Source organism: Poecilia latipinna, unplaced genomic scaffold (genome assembly GCF_001443285.1).
Source record: "Poecilia latipinna isolate Pla-1442-1.1 unplaced genomic scaffold, P_latipinna-1.0 Scaffold633, whole genome shotgun sequence".
Lineage (NCBI taxonomy): Eukaryota > Metazoa > Chordata > Actinopteri > Cyprinodontiformes > Poeciliidae > Poecilia > Poecilia latipinna.
This window is the reverse complement of record NW_015113249.1, coordinates 251,813-269,822: the sequence shown is the minus strand read 5'-3', so window position 1 is coordinate 269,822 and position 18,010 is coordinate 251,813. Positions and strand designations below refer to the sequence as shown.

The 18,010-nt window shown below is 36.9% G+C and overlaps 3 protein-coding genes across 4 annotated transcripts; all 3 read right to left on the bottom strand.

The window, feature by feature from the left end:
* Positions 1–783: 783 nt before the first annotated feature.
* On the bottom strand, positions 784–2,718 carry LOC106954162 (GTPase IMAP family member 4-like). The gene is made up of 3 exons (XM_015043444.1): positions 2,651–2,718; positions 2,305–2,370; positions 784–1,858 (listed from the first exon to the last, which is right to left on the bottom strand). The coding sequence occupies exons 1-3, from the start codon at positions 2,664–2,666 to the stop codon at positions 1,089–1,091; spliced, it is 852 nt and encodes a 283-aa protein (XP_014898930.1). The 5' UTR covers positions 2,667–2,718; the 3' UTR covers positions 784–1,088.
* Positions 2,719–10,392: 7,674 nt separating this feature from the next.
* LOC106954156 (GTPase IMAP family member 4-like) lies at positions 10,393–13,162 on the bottom strand. The gene is made up of 2 exons (XM_015043434.1): positions 12,206–13,162; positions 10,393–11,527 (listed from the first exon to the last, which is right to left on the bottom strand). Exons 1-2 carry the CDS (start codon positions 12,293–12,295, stop codon positions 10,592–10,594), a joined length of 1,026 nt encoding a protein of 341 aa, XP_014898920.1. The 5' UTR covers positions 12,296–13,162; the 3' UTR covers positions 10,393–10,591.
* A 1,549-nt stretch (positions 13,163–14,711) lies between these two features.
* Positions 14,712–17,942, bottom strand: LOC106954157 (GTPase IMAP family member 2-like). Of its 2 annotated transcripts, none has more exons than XM_015043435.1 (3): positions 17,679–17,942; positions 16,475–16,670; positions 14,712–15,549 (listed from the first exon to the last, which is right to left on the bottom strand). In XM_015043435.1, exons 2-3 carry the CDS (start codon positions 16,500–16,502, stop codon positions 14,846–14,848), a joined length of 732 nt encoding a protein of 243 aa, XP_014898921.1. In that variant the 5' UTR covers positions 16,503–16,670; positions 17,679–17,942; the 3' UTR covers positions 14,712–14,845. The 2 variants fall into 2 exon arrangements, with proteins under 2 accessions (XP_014898921.1, XP_014898923.1); XM_015043437.1 differs by lacking the exon at positions 17,679–17,942 and adding an exon at positions 16,866–17,646.
* Positions 17,943–18,010: the final 68 nt, after the last annotated feature.

Genomic DNA, 18,010 nt, shown 5'->3' with positions numbered 1-18,010 from the left:
GTTTTTAATGATATGACTAAACATAAAAAAACCAAAATCTTTTTGATAAATCTTAATAGAATTATGTTTCAGTATGTTTTTAATCACAATCCCAGGATTGTTTGTGTTTAGATTATATTCTTGTTGATTTCCTCTTAATGTTTGCCTTCCCAGATTGTCCATTTGTATTTTTTATGATTGTCATATTCTTTGAGCATTTCTGTTGATTCACAGATCAACATGAATCATGTTTTCCACAATTGTGTTTGCCCTTGTATGCCCACTTCTTCCCCAGTGATTAATCCCAGCTGCTCCTTATCCACTTAATTAGCCTTAATTACCCTGTTGCTGATTCATTCAGTTCCTAGGGTCTGTTTTTCTGTCAGCTTTAGTTCTGATGTTCAGTCCGTATCTGAAAATTCAGTTCAGCTTGTCATTAAAGTCTTTTATTCCACATCCTTTATTTCTGTAGCTGTTTCTTCATGACAGTGTACTTTTTGTATCTTTACCTCCCATAATATACAATGTTTGGAAATATTTGTAAAAACAGTATATAAATGAACGAATGAATGAATGAATGAATGAATGAATGAATGAATGAATGAATGAATGAATGAATGAATGAATGAATGAATGAATGAATGAAACTGGCTGGGTGATGGAATAAAACATCTAAAACAAAAGGATATCAGGGATTATGAAAACACTAACATTCTGTTTCACTCTAGTGTGAATTGTTGGCTTTTATGCTTGTACAAAATAAAAACTGAATAAAAATAAATAAAAAAAATCACAGAACTGAATGAAGTGCTTAAATATTTATTATGAACACAAGGTAAAGAACATAATCCAAATAACTTTGTAGTTATTAGTAATTAAAAACATCTTTTGAATTCATTTTTGACAACAAACTAAAATAAATAAATAAAAAAAACAAATTTATTCGCTAAATTAAAATATGCAAATCAGAAACATGCAGTTGTTAATCATTGTCTTCAAATAACAAATCACATTCATATATGATTAATAACTATTCATTAACAACTAATTATGTCAGATGGTTAAATGGGGTCTTTCATCCTCATTGTGGTTATTTGCAGTGTTTTTAATCAGATGATTACGCACCAGTTGTCTCTCACTGACCTGCCTCTATTCACTGCCTCTCCCACCTCAGCTGCAGCTTCAGCAATGGCAGCTTGGTCAACAGCTCGAATAAGCGAGTTGTTTCTCTCTGCTGGACCTCTATTTCCTCCAGCCTCCTCTCTAATGGCTCTCTGGGCTTCTCTGAACAAATCATTTGTGAAGCGGCTGCCTCCATTTCTCTGAACCATACTGTCAATCTTCTCCACCAGCTCTTTAACTTGAGTTCTGTTCCCAATATTGTTGTTAAAAATATGATAACCTCCCCGACATTCGCTGACAAAATCATTTAAAGGTGGGGTAAGATGCAGAATTGGTTGTCCGTTTGGACCTATAGGCATTTGATCTCCATGAGTGAACAAGAGCATGGCATATCTAGGTGCTCTTTCTCCAAAAATCTTCCTGATGATTTCCACCAAGTCTTCTTCTTTTTGTGAGAAACTTGTTGACTCGATCACAATCAGGAACACATGAGGACCAGGAGCACACAATGAGAGACACCTAGCCAGCTGTCTCTTCATCTCCTGAGGGGTCAATTTGGTGTCAAACAGACCTGGAGTATCAATCACTACCAGTCTACGGCCATCAGGGAAGTTATGAAATCCCTTCTCACACACCAGCGTGTTCTGCCCAACTGCAAAGTGATTAGCGTTTATAATGACGTTTCCTGCAGAGCTCTTGCCAGTTCCAGTTTTACCAATGAGCAGAATGGTAACGTCACATTCTTCTGGATCTGAACCTGGAAGAAATCAATCACAAATAATATGTGAATATGGAAATTAAACATTAATGGAATGAAAAGTATGTTTTATAAAATCATATGTAGCTTCTACACTTGAAACCAGATATTTGGCCCAAGACAAACAGTTTACTGGTGAAATGTATGTAAACTTTTGAATTCAAGAAAAGTCACAAAAAAATTCTAAAAAATGTTCTAGCCAAATTTTCTGACATTTAGTTAGTTTTGGTAATTCTAACCAAGCAAAAACAAAAAAGTAGTCTTATCAGTCTGATTTAAATTCAGATAGTGAGAAAAATAGTTTCTGATTGTGCATATTACATCAAATGCAGCCGTGTATGCACATATTTCTATATCAGAACCAAACCATAGGTGAACATTTCTTTGTTTTGACATAAACATTGATCAAACATATCAGAAAATAAATCAGACAGATTTGATCTCACCTGTTTTCCGATCACATTTTTTCTTCTTAGCCTCGCCAGCGTCCTGTGAACCTGACCCAGAAGAAGCTTGTAGAAGAAAAAATAAATGATGGGATCAAATTACTATCACCTTTTTTTTGTTTTTACCGCAGTGCTTTATTGTTTCCAATATTATAAATTAGCCATGATTGAAGTTAAATTGTTTCCTCTTTATTCTTACAAATACAAGTAGATCAAATATTCAGTTTTTTTATTAATTTCGATAGAAAATAACAAAACTGCTACCAAAGTTTTCACCTGTTTTTTTTATCCAAAGTGAATAAGGAAGGAGTTTTAACTCACCTCACTCACTTAGTTTCTAACTCACCTTTTGTTTTGGACATCTTCCTTTCAGCAGGTGGAGGTGATATAGAGCCGCTGCTGATCCGTTGCTGATGCACATTTTGACTTCCGTCTCTGTTCTTATATAATATCCTGGCCCTGATCCCCTCCCATGATATGTTCCATATGAAGAAAACTTTTGTCCTGAGATCTGTCATCAACTACAGGAGGTTTTAACCCACAGAAACCTGTTGGTCTCTGTACATTTCAAACAAAAGGTCAATTAAAGGCAGATGTTGGTTTATGATCAGGAGACAAAGTCAACGACACTTTTCTCTCATTTTAGAAGACAATAAATATTTTTTTCTACTAAAAAAAACTTTATTTAACCACAGGAATAAATAAAAAACAAAGCAAGTAGTTACAGTGATGCAGGTTCTGTATCAGCTCACAGGTTTTCCTGCTCTGATCACTGAAGCTGCTTCCAAGAACCTGGAGATAAAACAGTTCCTGAGCTCCATCAGGTGGTTCTTTCAGAACATTAAAGGAAAAAATCTCATACTGCTCTATATGTGTTGATAATCAAGTTGAAACATTGCACAACTTGTCCTGTACAACGTATTTTTGTACAATGGATTACTTTTTAGTGTTTTTTTAGAGAGATTTTTTTTTAATATTAGGTTATTTACTCTGTGTGTTCTGGCAGGAGAACAAGCAATAAAAATCAGACTTTGTGTGTTTATATTTGTGTTGTTCAAGCGTTATAATAATGTGCAGTGTCCCTATTCAGCAACTGAAATAAACACAACAAAACTAGTCATTTTATTAAAATCACATCAGATTTAAAGGTATTTATGTGAAGAAGAAGAAGAAGAAGAAGAAGAAGAAGAAAAAGAAGAAGAAGAAGAAGAAGTCACATGGGTGTAGTTCTCTGGTCAGATCCACTGTTGATACAAATGTTTTTAATCTGATAACCAAACATGCAGAAGTGTTTGGAACGTGAACCTGAGATCAGCTCTTTTGCTGCAGGACCTTTAAATCACTGACATGAAAACAAAAACAAAAAAACAAACAATGCACATAGAAAGATCAAAGTCTGAACTGATAACATTGAAGAAAAACCCAGAGGATGAAACGTATGGAGAACAGATAACCTGACTGCTTCCTGAGGAACAAACAGGAAAGATCTTATCATCTTTATGTCTCAAATTTTTCCATACTTTTCTTTTTGTAATCCAAACGGCCCTAAACTCATTTAAATCCACATATGCATATTGTGATGTTTAAAGTCGGTGGTTTTAGCCTTTTTTCTTACCACGTAAAGTTTTGAAAGGTATTATATGGAGCTGAAATGATTAAAAGTATTAATTGTGGTGAACCAATTATTGAAATAATCATAAACTATTTTAGCAATCAATTAATCGCTACAAACTCTAAAAAGTCTATTTGCTAAAAGAACATATTCAGAGCAGATATGAAGCCAAAACTGTACAAAAACTGTTCACATTTTACATTCAAACTAGAAAAAAAAAACCTTGTCCTGTAATTATGTTCTACCCAGAACTCCTCAAGTGGCATTTTTAGCTTCACCTGGCTAAATTATGTAAATAAAATCTCCCAGAAAGCAATTAATTCAAAAGATAATCAACTGATCGCCCCAACACTGCATTAAATCAAGCAGAAAGTGTTACGATCCGTGTTTCTGTGTGTTTATTTTTGAGTTTTTCTGTGTAGTCCTGTTCCCTGTGAGTCTGTCTCTGCGTCTTCCCCGTTGATTGTTTCCCAGGTGTGTCTCATTCCCTTAATTACCCCGTGTGTATTTAAACCCACCTGTTGTCTGTGTTCTTCGTCGGGTCCTTGTCTTTGTCGGTCACACGCTGTATTGCTCTCCGGTCGTACTGCTAAGTCCTGGATTGTGTTTTGCTTGCATGTTAGTTCCGTTAATCTGTTGCTACCGGCATTTTAGCTGTGCGCTAGTCTGTCTGCCGTGCTGTCTGTACCTGGACTACTCCGAGCGTTATCTTAATTAAAACCATCTCATTCATCTACATCCTGGGTCCACCTGCGTCTTCCTCACCACCACCAACTACACCGATCATGACAGAAAGGACTGAGCGTTTCACAAAATATTAAATGTTTGTTTTAGCTACAGATGCATCTCGTGAAGTAAAAGATCAAGCAACATTTTTTTATTTATATCTTTTATTGTGCGTTAATGTTGTATAAAATAAGACTTAAGTGGTTAAACAAAAACTTTGCAGAATGAGCCAATTTTTTTCCAGTTAATTGAAATAATCGTTATTTGCAGCCCTAGTGTGATATCAGTAAACTCTTTAATTTACTCTAAAGAAATCTGAAGTTTCTCCAGGGTTTCTGAAGGACTTTCAGAGTTTTGGGATTTTCACTGGACAACATCAGCATCAATTATGTCTTGACAAAGTTATTGGATGCTTCACAATGTTTCTGTGGACACCCAGATTCAATAATTCAGGAGAAAATCACACTGCACTCACTTGAAACCTTATGATGTAAAACTAAAGCAGCAGCTGCTGACAAACAGGAAGTTGGTCTTTTGTGTTTATGTGAATAAATTAAACTCTATCTGTTGTGTGACGAGAGGAACCTTAACAAGTGAAGCAGAGCATAGCAGCAGCAGCTTCTGGTGCGGACAGAAACAGAACAGAACCAGAACAACTGGGATGAAGTGATGAAAACCTGCAGGCATCTCTACAATAAAGACCAGACATCAGGCTGGGAAGGAACATGGAGCAGCTGGTGAGCAGGAAACATCCAGGAAAGCTGTAATGATCCACTCATTGTTTGGTTTTTAGTTGGACTCAACAGGGATGTTCAGTCCACTTTAATCAAACTGGAGCTTGTTACTCTAGAAAGGCCAGTTTGCTTGGAAAGGTGTGAATACAAAGTCTCTAACCAAAAAAGCAAACTCTAGCCCTCCTAAAAACCTTTAAGTCTTGGTGGTGAAGTCTGGTGTCATGTTATGACCACAGTTTTCTTTTTAGTTTCCATGTATAATTTGCGTAAAATATATCTGTGATAACAGCAGGACCGTCTCCGGCTGTCAATTGGCGAGAGGAAAGGTCAGCAGTTCATCGCAGGGCAACACAGAGACAGACAGGACAAACAACCATGCACACACACACACACACACACACACACACACACACACATGCAACACCTAGTGAGAATTTATACAGACCAATCAACCTAACAAAAAGTTACATAAATATTTATTTATGAAATTAAATTACATCAGACTCATGTAGCACTTTTCAATCCCCTTACTGGCCATCAAAAATGATTTACAACCACATCAGTCATTCACATTCAAAAATTAAAGTATTTATATTAAATAAAAAGCCCTTTTACTGGAACATGTTGCATGAACTGGAATGCTATTATCTGTAACAGACTGGCGACCTGTGCAGGGTGACCCCGCATGGATGGATGGATGGATGGATGGATAGATGGAATGATACTTTGTGTTTCTATACACTACCCACTCAGGCTAGTCACCTATCTCATACGGATGATATGTAAAACTTTCAGGAAGTGAAAAGAAACTGTTCAGTGAAACAGTTTTTGCATATGATATTATCTCTGCTGTTCATCTTAAAGATTCATATCAGCTACAGTGTTTTTGCAGTGTACCAGAAACAAGACAGCGAAGCCTGAGCTGTTACTTATCCCAGTCCTGGGCTGCAGAAAGAAACATGCCCAGTTACAGATCCATCAATTTAGAGTTTTCTAGAATTAAAATGGGCCATGAAACAACAATGCTATGATTATTTTCCTGGTAAGCAATGGACTAATTTTCTCCTTTGGTCATGTGAAAAGAATCAAATTTGGACCTTCAGGGTAGCACAGCTGCCAGATTTGACTAGTATTGTTTGGTACAGAGCTGGTTGTGCTGAAGGTTGTGATGACTCCACCAGAAATTACAGCAGATGCTGATCCACGTCTGACTGACATCGGTGGAGAGGATCTAATCCAACAAGCTGATCCAGCATAAGGAACCTTCTTGACTTCTTGAAATAACTAAAGATGGCGTGATTAGGCAGGCAGAGCCAACCTCTCTCCTCTGGTTTTTGAACTCTGCTAGCGATGGGACAGAGTGGTACAGCTCCATGTCCGTCATTGTTGGTGGTGTGGTCAGACGGAGGACAGAATGTCTTTCAGTTGCTCCTTACAGATTCCTTAGAAGATCCCCAAGCTAAAGAAGCCATGGTACATCAGAATGATGATCGCATACTTCACTCTTTTTGAGTCTTCTCAAGATGGAAAGGAAAAGGTTCTCATCATGACTGAGCTGTTGGGTCAAGCGATAGCAGAGCTCCTACAGTTGCTGTAGTTCATGTAAATGAGTGGTTTTACCATTTTTCGCGCCTCTCCATGACTTTCTGATGAGGGCAGGAGTTTTGAGAGCTTTCTTATGCAGGAAGTTTAAGTTGTATGGGCTCTAAAGAGTCTCTGTCACCCACAGGTGAGCATTTTAACAGCATGCAGAGTCCTGTGGTTCACTCTGCGATAAAAGCTCCCAAAGGTTCAGTATACAAAGCTGCACATTTAGATTATCACAAGTGTTCATCTCAAAGCATTGAGGTTCTTCCACAAACTAACAATAAGACTTAAGTGGTAGAAACACTTAAACATGTCAAAGCATCTGGTGATTGTCAAGGTATTGAACTGCAGCTTTACAATAACTTTGCTGATGAGTGGAAGAGAAGAGATTGACCTGTAATTTTGCAAAAATGACAGGAGAAGTAGAAGTTTTGAGCTGGTTCATCCATGGATACAATTTCCAAATGCCTGAAAGCGCTTATTGATATTTTAAAACAGCTTTGACAGATGCTAATGACAAGAGTCCTGCCCTTATTGGATGCATCTTATCTCTTTGTTCCAGAAATAAAAGGGAAAAAGTAGCATGATGCTATCTGAAAGTATCAAGGGATTGTTATTATGGGTATCTCATTTGTTGAAATGACAACATGGGCTGCAGGGCACCTTGCACGTGATTCTATTAGGCAAATTAGCTGGCAGATCAGTTGAAAAGCATTCAGGAGCTGAAAAGGAAACTTGTTGGTGCACCTTTTTTTAGTGCAAGTGGAAAGAAGAGAAGTGGGAAACATCTAAAACATGGAGGACAGTGTGTCCTGCCCTGGTGAAAAATAAGTATACTAAGTATGTTACGTTTTAGTTTACTTAAGCATACATTAAGTCAGACCGTACTTGACTATACATCAAGTTCTCTTAGGATTAGTTAACTTAACATGTGCTATTTTGGAACAACTAATTTTTATGCTTAGTGTATTTTAATAGTATTTAAATTGTATTAAAGCACAATTTAAAGTGTACTAAGCATACTTCAACATACTTTTTGGAACAATTTAAGTTACACTTAGTATATTTTAAGTATATTTCTTTTTATAAAATAAAAACATGCTTGATTAATATGTTTTGAGTGTACTATTTTTGTGATTGAAATACATTTTAAATATACTTAGAATGTATTTTAAGTATATTGGCATTGGGGCAGAGTATCAGGGACTGAACCAAGTGAGGCAAGGATTGTGGCGCGAGTTTAGCTTTTATTCTTCTATGCAATCTGTACCCTGCCTAAAGGGTAGTCTAATCAGTTTCAGTCTGTTTACGTTTGTCTGCCGGCACATAAACATGGTGATGTAAGCTGCAGCATGTGCATGTAAGCAGATAAAAGACGCTAAAAGAGATAGAGGAAAAGACAGAATCTATAACAAAGGCAACCATCTTAGCTTGTTGTGTCTGTTTGGTATCAGAACCGATCTTTTTCCCTCAGCAGACAGTTTTTTTTGTATGAACTTCATCAAGTTTTCATTATTCAGAAGTTCTTAAGGCTGATGTTCATCTTTCTGATGCAGACTCTGATAGTAGATTGTGGAGGAATGTTTTACAGACGGTCAGATGTCTGTAAAACTGTCAGGAAAAACAACCACCATCTTTTTCCTGTGTCTCTGTATCCCTGATGGACTTGTGGCCTTCCACCCAGTGGCTGATGGACAAAGGTACAAACCTTTGTCTAAAATGAATGAAGATATAGAATCTGCATAACTTTTAATTTTCTACTTTTAGTTTCAGACAAGACAAACAGCCAAATGTCTTTGAAACACAAAATTTGATTAAACTGGACACCAATAACAGGAAAGCGTGTAAATTAATTTAATTTGCCTTTGTAAGGGTCGGTTCTTGTAAATATGGCATATGTTGTCAATTTGAGCATTACAGATATATTTTAATTAAATTGTAAATATGCGTAAAAGTTCCCTTGTCAAATGTGTGACTGAATGGTTAAATAGCACCACCTGCCGACGCCTCCTTGCCACTGCATTTTATTAAAAAAACTACATTTCTGATATGTCAGTTATAAAAACTTAAAAACTGTGTTGAGACTAAACTACAGACAATTTTTATGAAACCTTCCAAAATTGTAAATAAAATCTACTTTCAGAGGATCTTGTGTCTGAAATGTGGAAAACCTCCCAGAGTTTTCCTGCTGTAATGACTCAACCTTATATTCTGTCTGCAAATGTTTATCAATTTAATATTTTCTTTTATTGTAATAAAATATAGTTTCAATGGCATCTCTGAGCTCTACATTTAATTTACTAGTAAATAAAAATATGATCAATAAATTTTCAGGATTTAAAAATAACTTAAACATTCTAGGTTTTGGTTCAAGGTGTTTTACTGATTTGAATTAATAATTAAATATTGAAGGTAGATCCCATAGAGATGGAGCCGTCTGAAGTTATGTTGTGTAAATTCCTCCAAACCGGGTCATTTGGTCCGTTTTTCACTTGGTCAGTTCATTAAGTGCTTGATTAAACGAGACCCGGTCCTCATAATAGGAATCTTTCTTGGTCCGTGCAGCTTCCTCAGATGTGACATTAATCACAGCTTATTGTCATATGTGCCAAAGATTTACTTCATCAAGCAGATTCTAAGTAAAAACAAGAGGACCAGAGTTTCCTCAATCAGTCCTGGTTCTAATAAAGCTTTATATTTGGTCAATGTTAGTCTTTCCTTCCACTCTTACCATGTACCTACTCAGGATGAAAGCCACAATGTTTTTAACTGATCGACACTGCATAATTGAATTTTGTGAAATTATTCATACTGGACTTCAGAATGTGACTGGATTCATATATTTTAGTAAAATGCCTGCTGAAAATGTGCTGTATAAATAAAATTACCTTACCTTACCCTGTGGTGACTTTATTTGTGGTAATTTTCCTTCATGTCAGTAAGTTTAATGAAAATGAACACATTCACTCAATTTTCAGATCTTTTCTTCATGCACGATGCTCCATATGTTTTGTTGTCGTTTCTTTGGCTTGCAGTGGATATCTTGGTCCGGAGTCCTTTAATAAAGTATTGCTACATTAAACCAGGAAATATGGATTGTTTTTAGTTTTGTTCCTGAGCATTTGCCTACAAAAAGTCCACTGGATCTGAAATTTTGCTTCCATGTGACTAAAAAATCTAATTTCTCTCATCAAGCAATTTATTAATGAACATTTTATGTTTATTCTAAAACTAAGGCTATTCTACCTTTGTATTAATTTAATGTTACTCAGGTTTTTATGGCTTCTTCATCTAAATCGGCTGTATTCTTCCTCTGAATAAAAGTTTTAGATTTACATTTCTGTAGTTATCACTTACGGAAAAAATAGTTCTCCCCGGAAATCCTACTAACAATGACATTTTACAAATTCAAAAAGAAAAGGGAAAAAATTACAGAGATGACAACAATGTATTTAATTATAAAGCATGTGAAAAAGAGCAGGTTCATGTCCTATGATGGAGATCACGCCTATGCTTCACACGCTCTAATACTCAGGCTGTTAATGTTGCAAAACACAACTGAACATGTTACATTAATTATGAAATCAGGGTTTAATAAGATGCAGACCAAACATCAGACACGTCATCATCACTGTATAATGCAGGCCATCTCTTTCACTGCTAGTGCCGCTCCAACCATTGCTCCCACTGATCCTCCGACTGCAGCTCCTACAGCTCCTCCCTCCCTGCCCCCAATAACAGCTCCAGCAGTCGTAGTATTCAAAACCAGTCCAGTAGCAACTCCAGCAATGGCTCCAGTAGCAGCTCCACCAGCAGCCTTCAGAGCAGCACGGATAAATGAGTTGTCACTCTCTGCCTGTCTTCTTGCATCTTGAGGGTTAATGTCTGGATTTTCTAGGAACAGTTGCTCCTCTTCTTGTTCCTTGGCTCTCTGTGCCTCTTCAAACATCTCATTGGAGTAGAAACTTCCTCCACTTTCTTCATTTCGCTGAACCATCCTGTTGATCTTCCTTAGCAGTCTCCTGACCTGAGTAGGATCTTCAACTTTGTTGTTAAAAACATGATATTTATCTTCGAATGTCTGCAAGATGGAGCACTGACTGATGAAGTTTGTTAGAGGCTCGGATGTTTCCAACAGGTTTTCCATTGTCATGTGTTCCTCTCTCAGCTCGTCTCCATGGGTAAACAGCACCATGGTGTATTTGGCTGCTTCTTCTCCAAACATTTTCTGGATTATTTCCAAGGTTTTTCTTTCTTCTTCTGTGAATCTGTTCAGCTGCAGCACAATCAGGAAGACATGAGGACCAGGAGCCACCAGGCTGATGCCTTCAGCGATCTCTTTCACAACCTCTTCATTACTTTTACCCGTCTTAAACAGACCTGGAGTATCAATAACAGCCAGATTTAAGCCACCACAATCACTGGTTTCCTTCTGACAGGCCTGTGTCACAGAGGAAAGAAAGAGTTTAGACTCAAAAGCTCTCTTCCTTAAAATGGTGTTTCCTGCTGCACTTTTTCCGACTCCAGTTTTCCCGACAAGAACGATCCTGAGCTCTGGCTTCTCAACTGTTGAAGAATTAGAAAACAACAATAAACTGAAAGACTTTTTTGGCCAAATGGAAGAAGAAACTTATAAATTTAATGATGTCAAATACAGAATTATGTTTTTCATGGTTAGATTTATTGATCTGGGGGAAAATTAGGTAGATCACAGAATGAAATAACCCAAAGAACACAACATATAAACTTTGTCAATTGTCATTTCTCATGCAAATTTGCTTAAATAGCCAACAAATATTCACTAAATGCTTTTATACCTAATGAAGAATACTGAAACCAGAACACACATGCACAAAGCTTAGAATACATTTTATAGTTTAGCTCACACAGTAGCTGATACACCTCATGGATTTTGTATATAGATTATTTACTATTCTTTCATAAACATATTGATACACCACTTGGTCAATTCTCATTTCATTTCACTGCGTCCAACAATTGGAACAACTTAGAAAAAACATTAAAGCTCAGTGCTTATGTGTGTTTTTTCTGTTTTGATACTTTTTTGCATCCTGGCCAGATTGTTGTTGAAAACGAGACTTTAAGTGGAGCAGCAGATTCAATCTTTTCTAACGTTCTGGGAGCCTTAGAGGATTACATCGACAACTGCTTCACTCGGATCTGCACCATGAATACACAGCACTCCAACTGAAACCTCTAACAGAACCCGCCGTGTGGATAACTCACCCACATTGTCATTCAATCCCAGGCCTCGAGAGGTGAGTGGCATCTTATCGTCAAAAGCTGCCTGAATTCGAAAATAGACGTTCATTGATCGAATTACTGCATAACGAATTTCAGGCTTTGCATGACTGTCTGGAATTCAGTCAACAACAAATAGAACCACCAAACAACGGCCCAAATTTGAAAGATTTAAACATAAACAAATGGCACAGCAACAAAGAAGAGAACTGAGAGGATTAATTATGGACTGAATGAACAATTTCCACAGGAAATAAACGAAAGAAGGAAAAAACTTTTTCCCATCAGAAAGTTGAAGATGACTGAAGGAAAGAAAGCCGTGATAATAGTGGCAGATTATACCGAGACAAAGACGCCACATCCAGGCTTCTCTAACCTGAACATGCTGTGTTTTTATTTAAATAATGCCATCTTGTTTAATTATGTTTCTGCTTATTTAAAATTTATTAGCTTGTTTTTTTCTCCTGTTTGTTTTTTCCCCTTAATATTTACTGAATTTATCACTATAAAATGCAATATCTAATGTTATTAGCTGGAATATTAAGGTTCATGTAAAAAAAATATGAAAATATTTGAACATTTATCTGATCTACATGCTGATATTTGTCTCCTTCAGGAAACACAGATCACATTGATCTAAAAACAACCCAGTATAACCAAGTATTTTATTAAAAATATAATTCAAGACAAAGACGACTTTACATTTTGATTGCTAAAAATATACAAGTAACACACCATAAAACTATTGTGGATCCTGAAGGTAATAATTAATATATCTATGTACAATCAGACACTAACAAAAGCCAAAGTTTATGGTCCAAACACAGATAGTCAATTATTTTTTCAAAATTTCTTTACAATATTTTCAGAATTTTCAGACTCCCAAATAATAACAGGTGGGAACTTTAATACAGTATTAAATCCATTAAACCTGATAAGAAAACAAGATCTAATTATAGATCAACCCTGAAATAATCACTCCATAATCCATCACTACTGGAAGACCAAGAGTTTGATAAATATCTGAATCAGGAATGGGCGTCATTCCTGGAGATAAATGAGTCACCAAATACTGCAGCATCACTGATATGGGAAACAGGGAAAACTGCACAGGAGGCAGAATCATAGCTTATGGAGTCCATAAGAAAAGGAGGAACGAGAAAAAAAAACTCAGATAGAGACAGAAATCAAGAATTTAGAGGAAATAAGAATTTTCAACAGAAAAAACTGAAGAGAAAGTACATCAGTAAAGTTATGAACTAAATAGGATTATAAATGAGAGAGCTAATTTTTTACTACAGAAACTTAAGACAACTGTCACTGTACTAATAAATCTGGTAAATATTTGGCCAATCAACTGAAAACAAAGAAAGAAAAAAAAATATTTCTGTTATTAAAGATTCAGCAGGGAAACTGACCCAGTCGCTAGAAGAAATAAATGATGTTTTTCTAGATTTTTATACCAAATTGTATTCTGAGGAAAATAATCCTTCCCAAGGAGAAATTAACTCTTTTTTTAAACAATCTACCACATTTGACAGATTCCCAAGATTGTTTTTAAACAATATCAATCAGATGAACAAATTGGTCTGCTTGCAGCTCCATGAACAGAAACATTAATCAATTCAAAAAACACCTTTTGCCAAACAATAAAGCACCAGGACCAAACGGTTTTCCAGCTGAATTCTATAAAAAAAATTTTTGGATATGCTTAATCCAGCATATCTCAAATTAATACAAGAAATAAAAGAAACTGGTTTTATTCCTCAAAATTTAAATACAGCTGCTATTACAGTTCTTAAACCTGGCAAAGATCCTATGGTCACCTGTAGCTATGGACAGCTCTCAATAAATACAGATATGAAAATGATCACTAATCAGAATTGAAAAAGTCATCTCATCCTTAATTTATCCAGATCAAACTGGTTTCATTAAAAATAGACACTCATAATGTAGGCAGATTGCTGAACTTAATGACTTTAATAAGATCCAGCCATTGTACCTTTGGATACTGAAAAAGCGTTTGATAAAGTTAAATGGTTATTTTTGCTTTCAATATTATATTTAACCATGTATTTTTCTGTAATAAAACATAGTTTTAATCACATCTCTAAGATCTACATTTAATTAACTAGTAAATCAAAATATGATCAATAATTTTTCAGAATTTTAAATTAACATTTTAATGTTATAGGTTTTAATCTAAATAAAGAAAGCCTTAATTGTTGAAAAACAAATATCTGACTATATCTGACTAGTTGTTTTATTATTTTAAGAATTAAATGCAGCTTTTCAAATTTGACCCTCCTTCATGGAGATGAAGTGGTCTGAAGTTATGTTATGTAACTTCAGACCACTTATATTTAGATGAGAAACTGTTTCATTTCATATTGTATTATCTTTAAGCCCTGATCTTCTTGGTCAGTTTGCTTGATGTAACAAAACCCAGTCCCTGCTGCAATAAACCAGAAAGAATCAAACCAGTTGATTTAAATCAGTTTTATTATTTTTAAGTCCAGCCAATTACAACAAAAGTTTGGATTGTAATGGATAATTGATCATTTTATTCACACTGACATTTTCCATGAAACTTTCTTCCTCCGGTAATTTTTTACTTCCTCTATTCTTTTCTCAACCGACTATAGATGTTGCTCAATATCCAACAGCACAGAAAGCAAACTCCAAGTTTCAGTCTCCAGTCTGACCACCATGACTGAGCCCATCTACAGAAAGTGATCAGAGAAATCTGCCTCTGATAAAAACGACGTCCTCCGTCTGAGAGTGAATCTATTTTATCCAGCAGATCCTGGACCTGCTTCCTGTTTTCCATCTTCTTGTTGTTGAACACATGATACATCCCACTGCAGCTCTGCACTATTTTCTGCAAGTTTTCATCTTCTTGTACAAACTGATCAACATTAATGCCTGTTTGTTCCAGTCGGTCCGTGTGGGTGAACAGGATCATGGTGAACTTGGAAACCTCTGGACCCAGAATCTCCTGCAGCATCTCCAGTCCTGGCTCTTCCTGTTCAGTGAATCTTCCCAGCTTGATGGTGAGCAGAAAAACATGAGGACCAGGAGAGCTCAGCTCCACAGCTCTCTGGATCTCAGCTTTCACTTCGTCTGGAGGAAGAACAGAGCTGGAGAGTCCAGGGGTGTCAATCACAGAGACTCTACGAGAGAAAACTTCATTTTCTGCCTTCTTACTGCTTCGAGTCAGCAGCTTGAGACCGTCTTCAGAGTTAAACTCCTTATTTCTCAGGATGGTGTTTCCTGCTGAGCTCTTCCCGACTCTTTCCTGACCCACCAGCACCAATCTGAGGTCTGAAAACAACACAGCAGTTCAGGAGATAGCAGAGCAACATTTACATCAGACATACTCCCACTATCTATTGCCAAGAAAGATTAATTTTAAAATATTTTTTTCATTATTGCAATAAACACGATATGTTGTGATAAAATGTAACATATCCTCCATTCATGCCCATATATAGAGCACTGACTGATGTGTAACTGAAACTATTGGTTCCAAAGGAAAACTCAGCTTTCCAGACATTTGGGCAAGAGAAATTTTTGTCATTGTGTTTTTGAACTTACAAAAAGTAACTTCTCCATTGTTAATTGTTAAAAGTGCAGTTCATTCCACAGTTTTGAAGCTGCTATATGGGGGAATTTTTTCTGCCATGATCCAAAAGCACAAGTTTTCTGTCTGAAAACAGGACTTCATATCTTTCTTCTCAAAACTTGTAATGATTGTACTCATAACTTCTTGCCCTCACACTCTGCTCGCTTTTGAAAACACCTTTTGGCACAGTCACCCGGCAACCTCTCAGCCAATAGAATGAAAGTGTTGTACTGGGTGCGTTTGTTTCTTTCTAGCTGGTGTCTGTGTGGCTACTATTAATTGTAGCAATCTGAGCCACCCATTGGACTTAGGGAGAAACAATGGCGACAGCTTTCTGCTCCGTGTTCAAAGGTAAATTGGACCTTTGAACACTTAAAATGTGTTTGCTTTCAAAAGTATAATTAATTTATTCATTAATTCAGTTACTTATTTGAGCAATAAATCTTTGATTTTTCATGGATGTCACTTAAAGCCTCCTAATAGAAAACTGCAAAAATAACTGTGCAACTTCTTGAGTTTAATTCCACCTATAAAAATGAAACATTTTTTAACAAAATAACTTGTGTTGTGAGTCATTATAGATTTCCATTTTATAATAATGTATAAATCATGAATTTTTCTTACCAGCTGAACCATGGCTGGTCATTTCCATTGTCTTCTTGCAGGCAGTTGATCTGCGATGAACTGTGGCTGTTGATTTCTTGGTAGTGAATACTTTTGCTTTTTAATTCCTGCTGTTTTGTAGTCTGGTTCCAGTCTCCTCCCCTTGAATCTGTCTGCCAGTCACTGTCAGAACCATGCAGCTTTGAAAAACATCCTCCTGATGGAAATAATAAAGTTTCAACAAAAGCATCAAATAATGGCTCATTAGAGGCCTAAAAAGAACATTGACATGGTGAAAAGGTTACTATAGCTACCTTGTTTACATTTTAAACAAATGGAATGAAAGACAGTGAAGCCAGATCTGACCTCTCTTTTTCTTAATGCAAAGATAGCACAGAATTAAAGGTTAGACCTGATCACAGTGGTGCCATGATGACACAGTCCTGAGGATCTGGGCCATCTTGATTGTCAGGGGTTTCTCCTATCTTCAGTTGTCCACAGGTTGCTGCACAGTGCATCTTTAAGGCTGCTGAGGAGTGGACAACAAGTGAAGTGCAATAACGCATCAGTGCATTCCAGAATGCAGAGCCAATAGCCATGAGTCCTCCACATCAATTAGATTTATGCCCAGCCATGTGCAAGCTGCAGTGGCTCAGGCGAAACTCCGAATACAGCCAGGACAGGTGAACACCAACACAGTGATGCATCTCACAATATCCTGTCTTCATGCACGCCGGCCCATAAATGACCACTGCTGCCCCCCGGGATGGCAGGCTGTCAGCAGCAGTTCCAGTAGCCAGTGACACTGTTACACAGCTTACTGTCTCACTTGTCCCACTGCACTCAGTGCCAACTATAGCCTCAGATTGCAGTTCACCCAATTGGGAAACTCTCCATCAGTGGTTTCATCAGTCTGTGGATTTGGAAGGTGTGCACTGTCTAATGTATCTGCTTGACTGTTTAGTTACTCGCTATAACACAAGTCCATTGGGTTTAGTCCATCATGCACCATCTTGCAGAACCTTGATCGCTCTCTGAGGTTCTGCAAAGTTTGTGGTGACCCTGGTCACTCAACCCTTTCTTACTGAAGGAGAAATGGTCTCCGTCTACCTTCTCTCCAGGACAGTGGGGAAAAAAACTGCCCAAAACTTAGTCAAAGGCCAGCACAAGACCAGACCAGGACACAGTTAACCAGAGTTGATCTTCAGGAGAGTATGATACTCACATTCAGAGAGGTGAAGTGTGGGTGACAAAAAAAAAAAAAAAAAAAAAAAAACCCTCATGGATGAGCCAGATCTCAAGCTTCTGTATGTTAACACTTTCCAGAGCACCAGAGAGATACCAAGTTGTGGTCCAATGGCCAGCAGAAGTCTCAGTCTTTATTTCCAACACCAAATCTAGGGGTTGAGATGAAGGGTAATGCTGTGGTCATTTATGTTGAGTCTTTGTAAGCCATACATACAGCTAAAAACACAGATCACAAGAGTTGCGCTCCATTCTCCTTCAATTACATCATGCATGCTGCACGTACTGTCATGTTGGGTTCTAGCCGGGTTA

What these genes read in the sequence shown, in the direction of transcription:
- LOC106954156 (XM_015043434.1), bottom strand. Translation starts at nt 12,295, where the DNA reads ATGAACGTCTATTTTCGAATTCAGGCAGCTTTTGACGATAAGATGCCA. An exon ending in TGAATGACAATGTGGGTGAG is followed by an intron (nt 11,528 to 12,205) that starts TTATCCACACGG and finishes TCTTCAACAGTT; the next exon opens with GAGAAGCCAGAGCTCAGGAT.
- LOC106954157 (XM_015043435.1), bottom strand. Translation starts at nt 16,502, where the DNA reads ATGGAAATGACCAGCCATGGTTCAGCTG. An exon ending in GACCAGCCATGGTTCAGCTG is followed by an intron (nt 15,550 to 16,474) that starts GTAAGAAAAATT and finishes TGTTGTTTTCAG; the next exon opens with ACCTCAGATTGGTGCTGGTG.
- LOC106954162 (XM_015043444.1), bottom strand. An exon ending in AAAATGTGATCGGAAAACAG is followed by an intron (nt 1,859 to 2,304) that starts GTGAGATCAAAT and finishes GATTTCTTCCAG; the next exon opens with GTTCAGATCCAGAAGAATGT.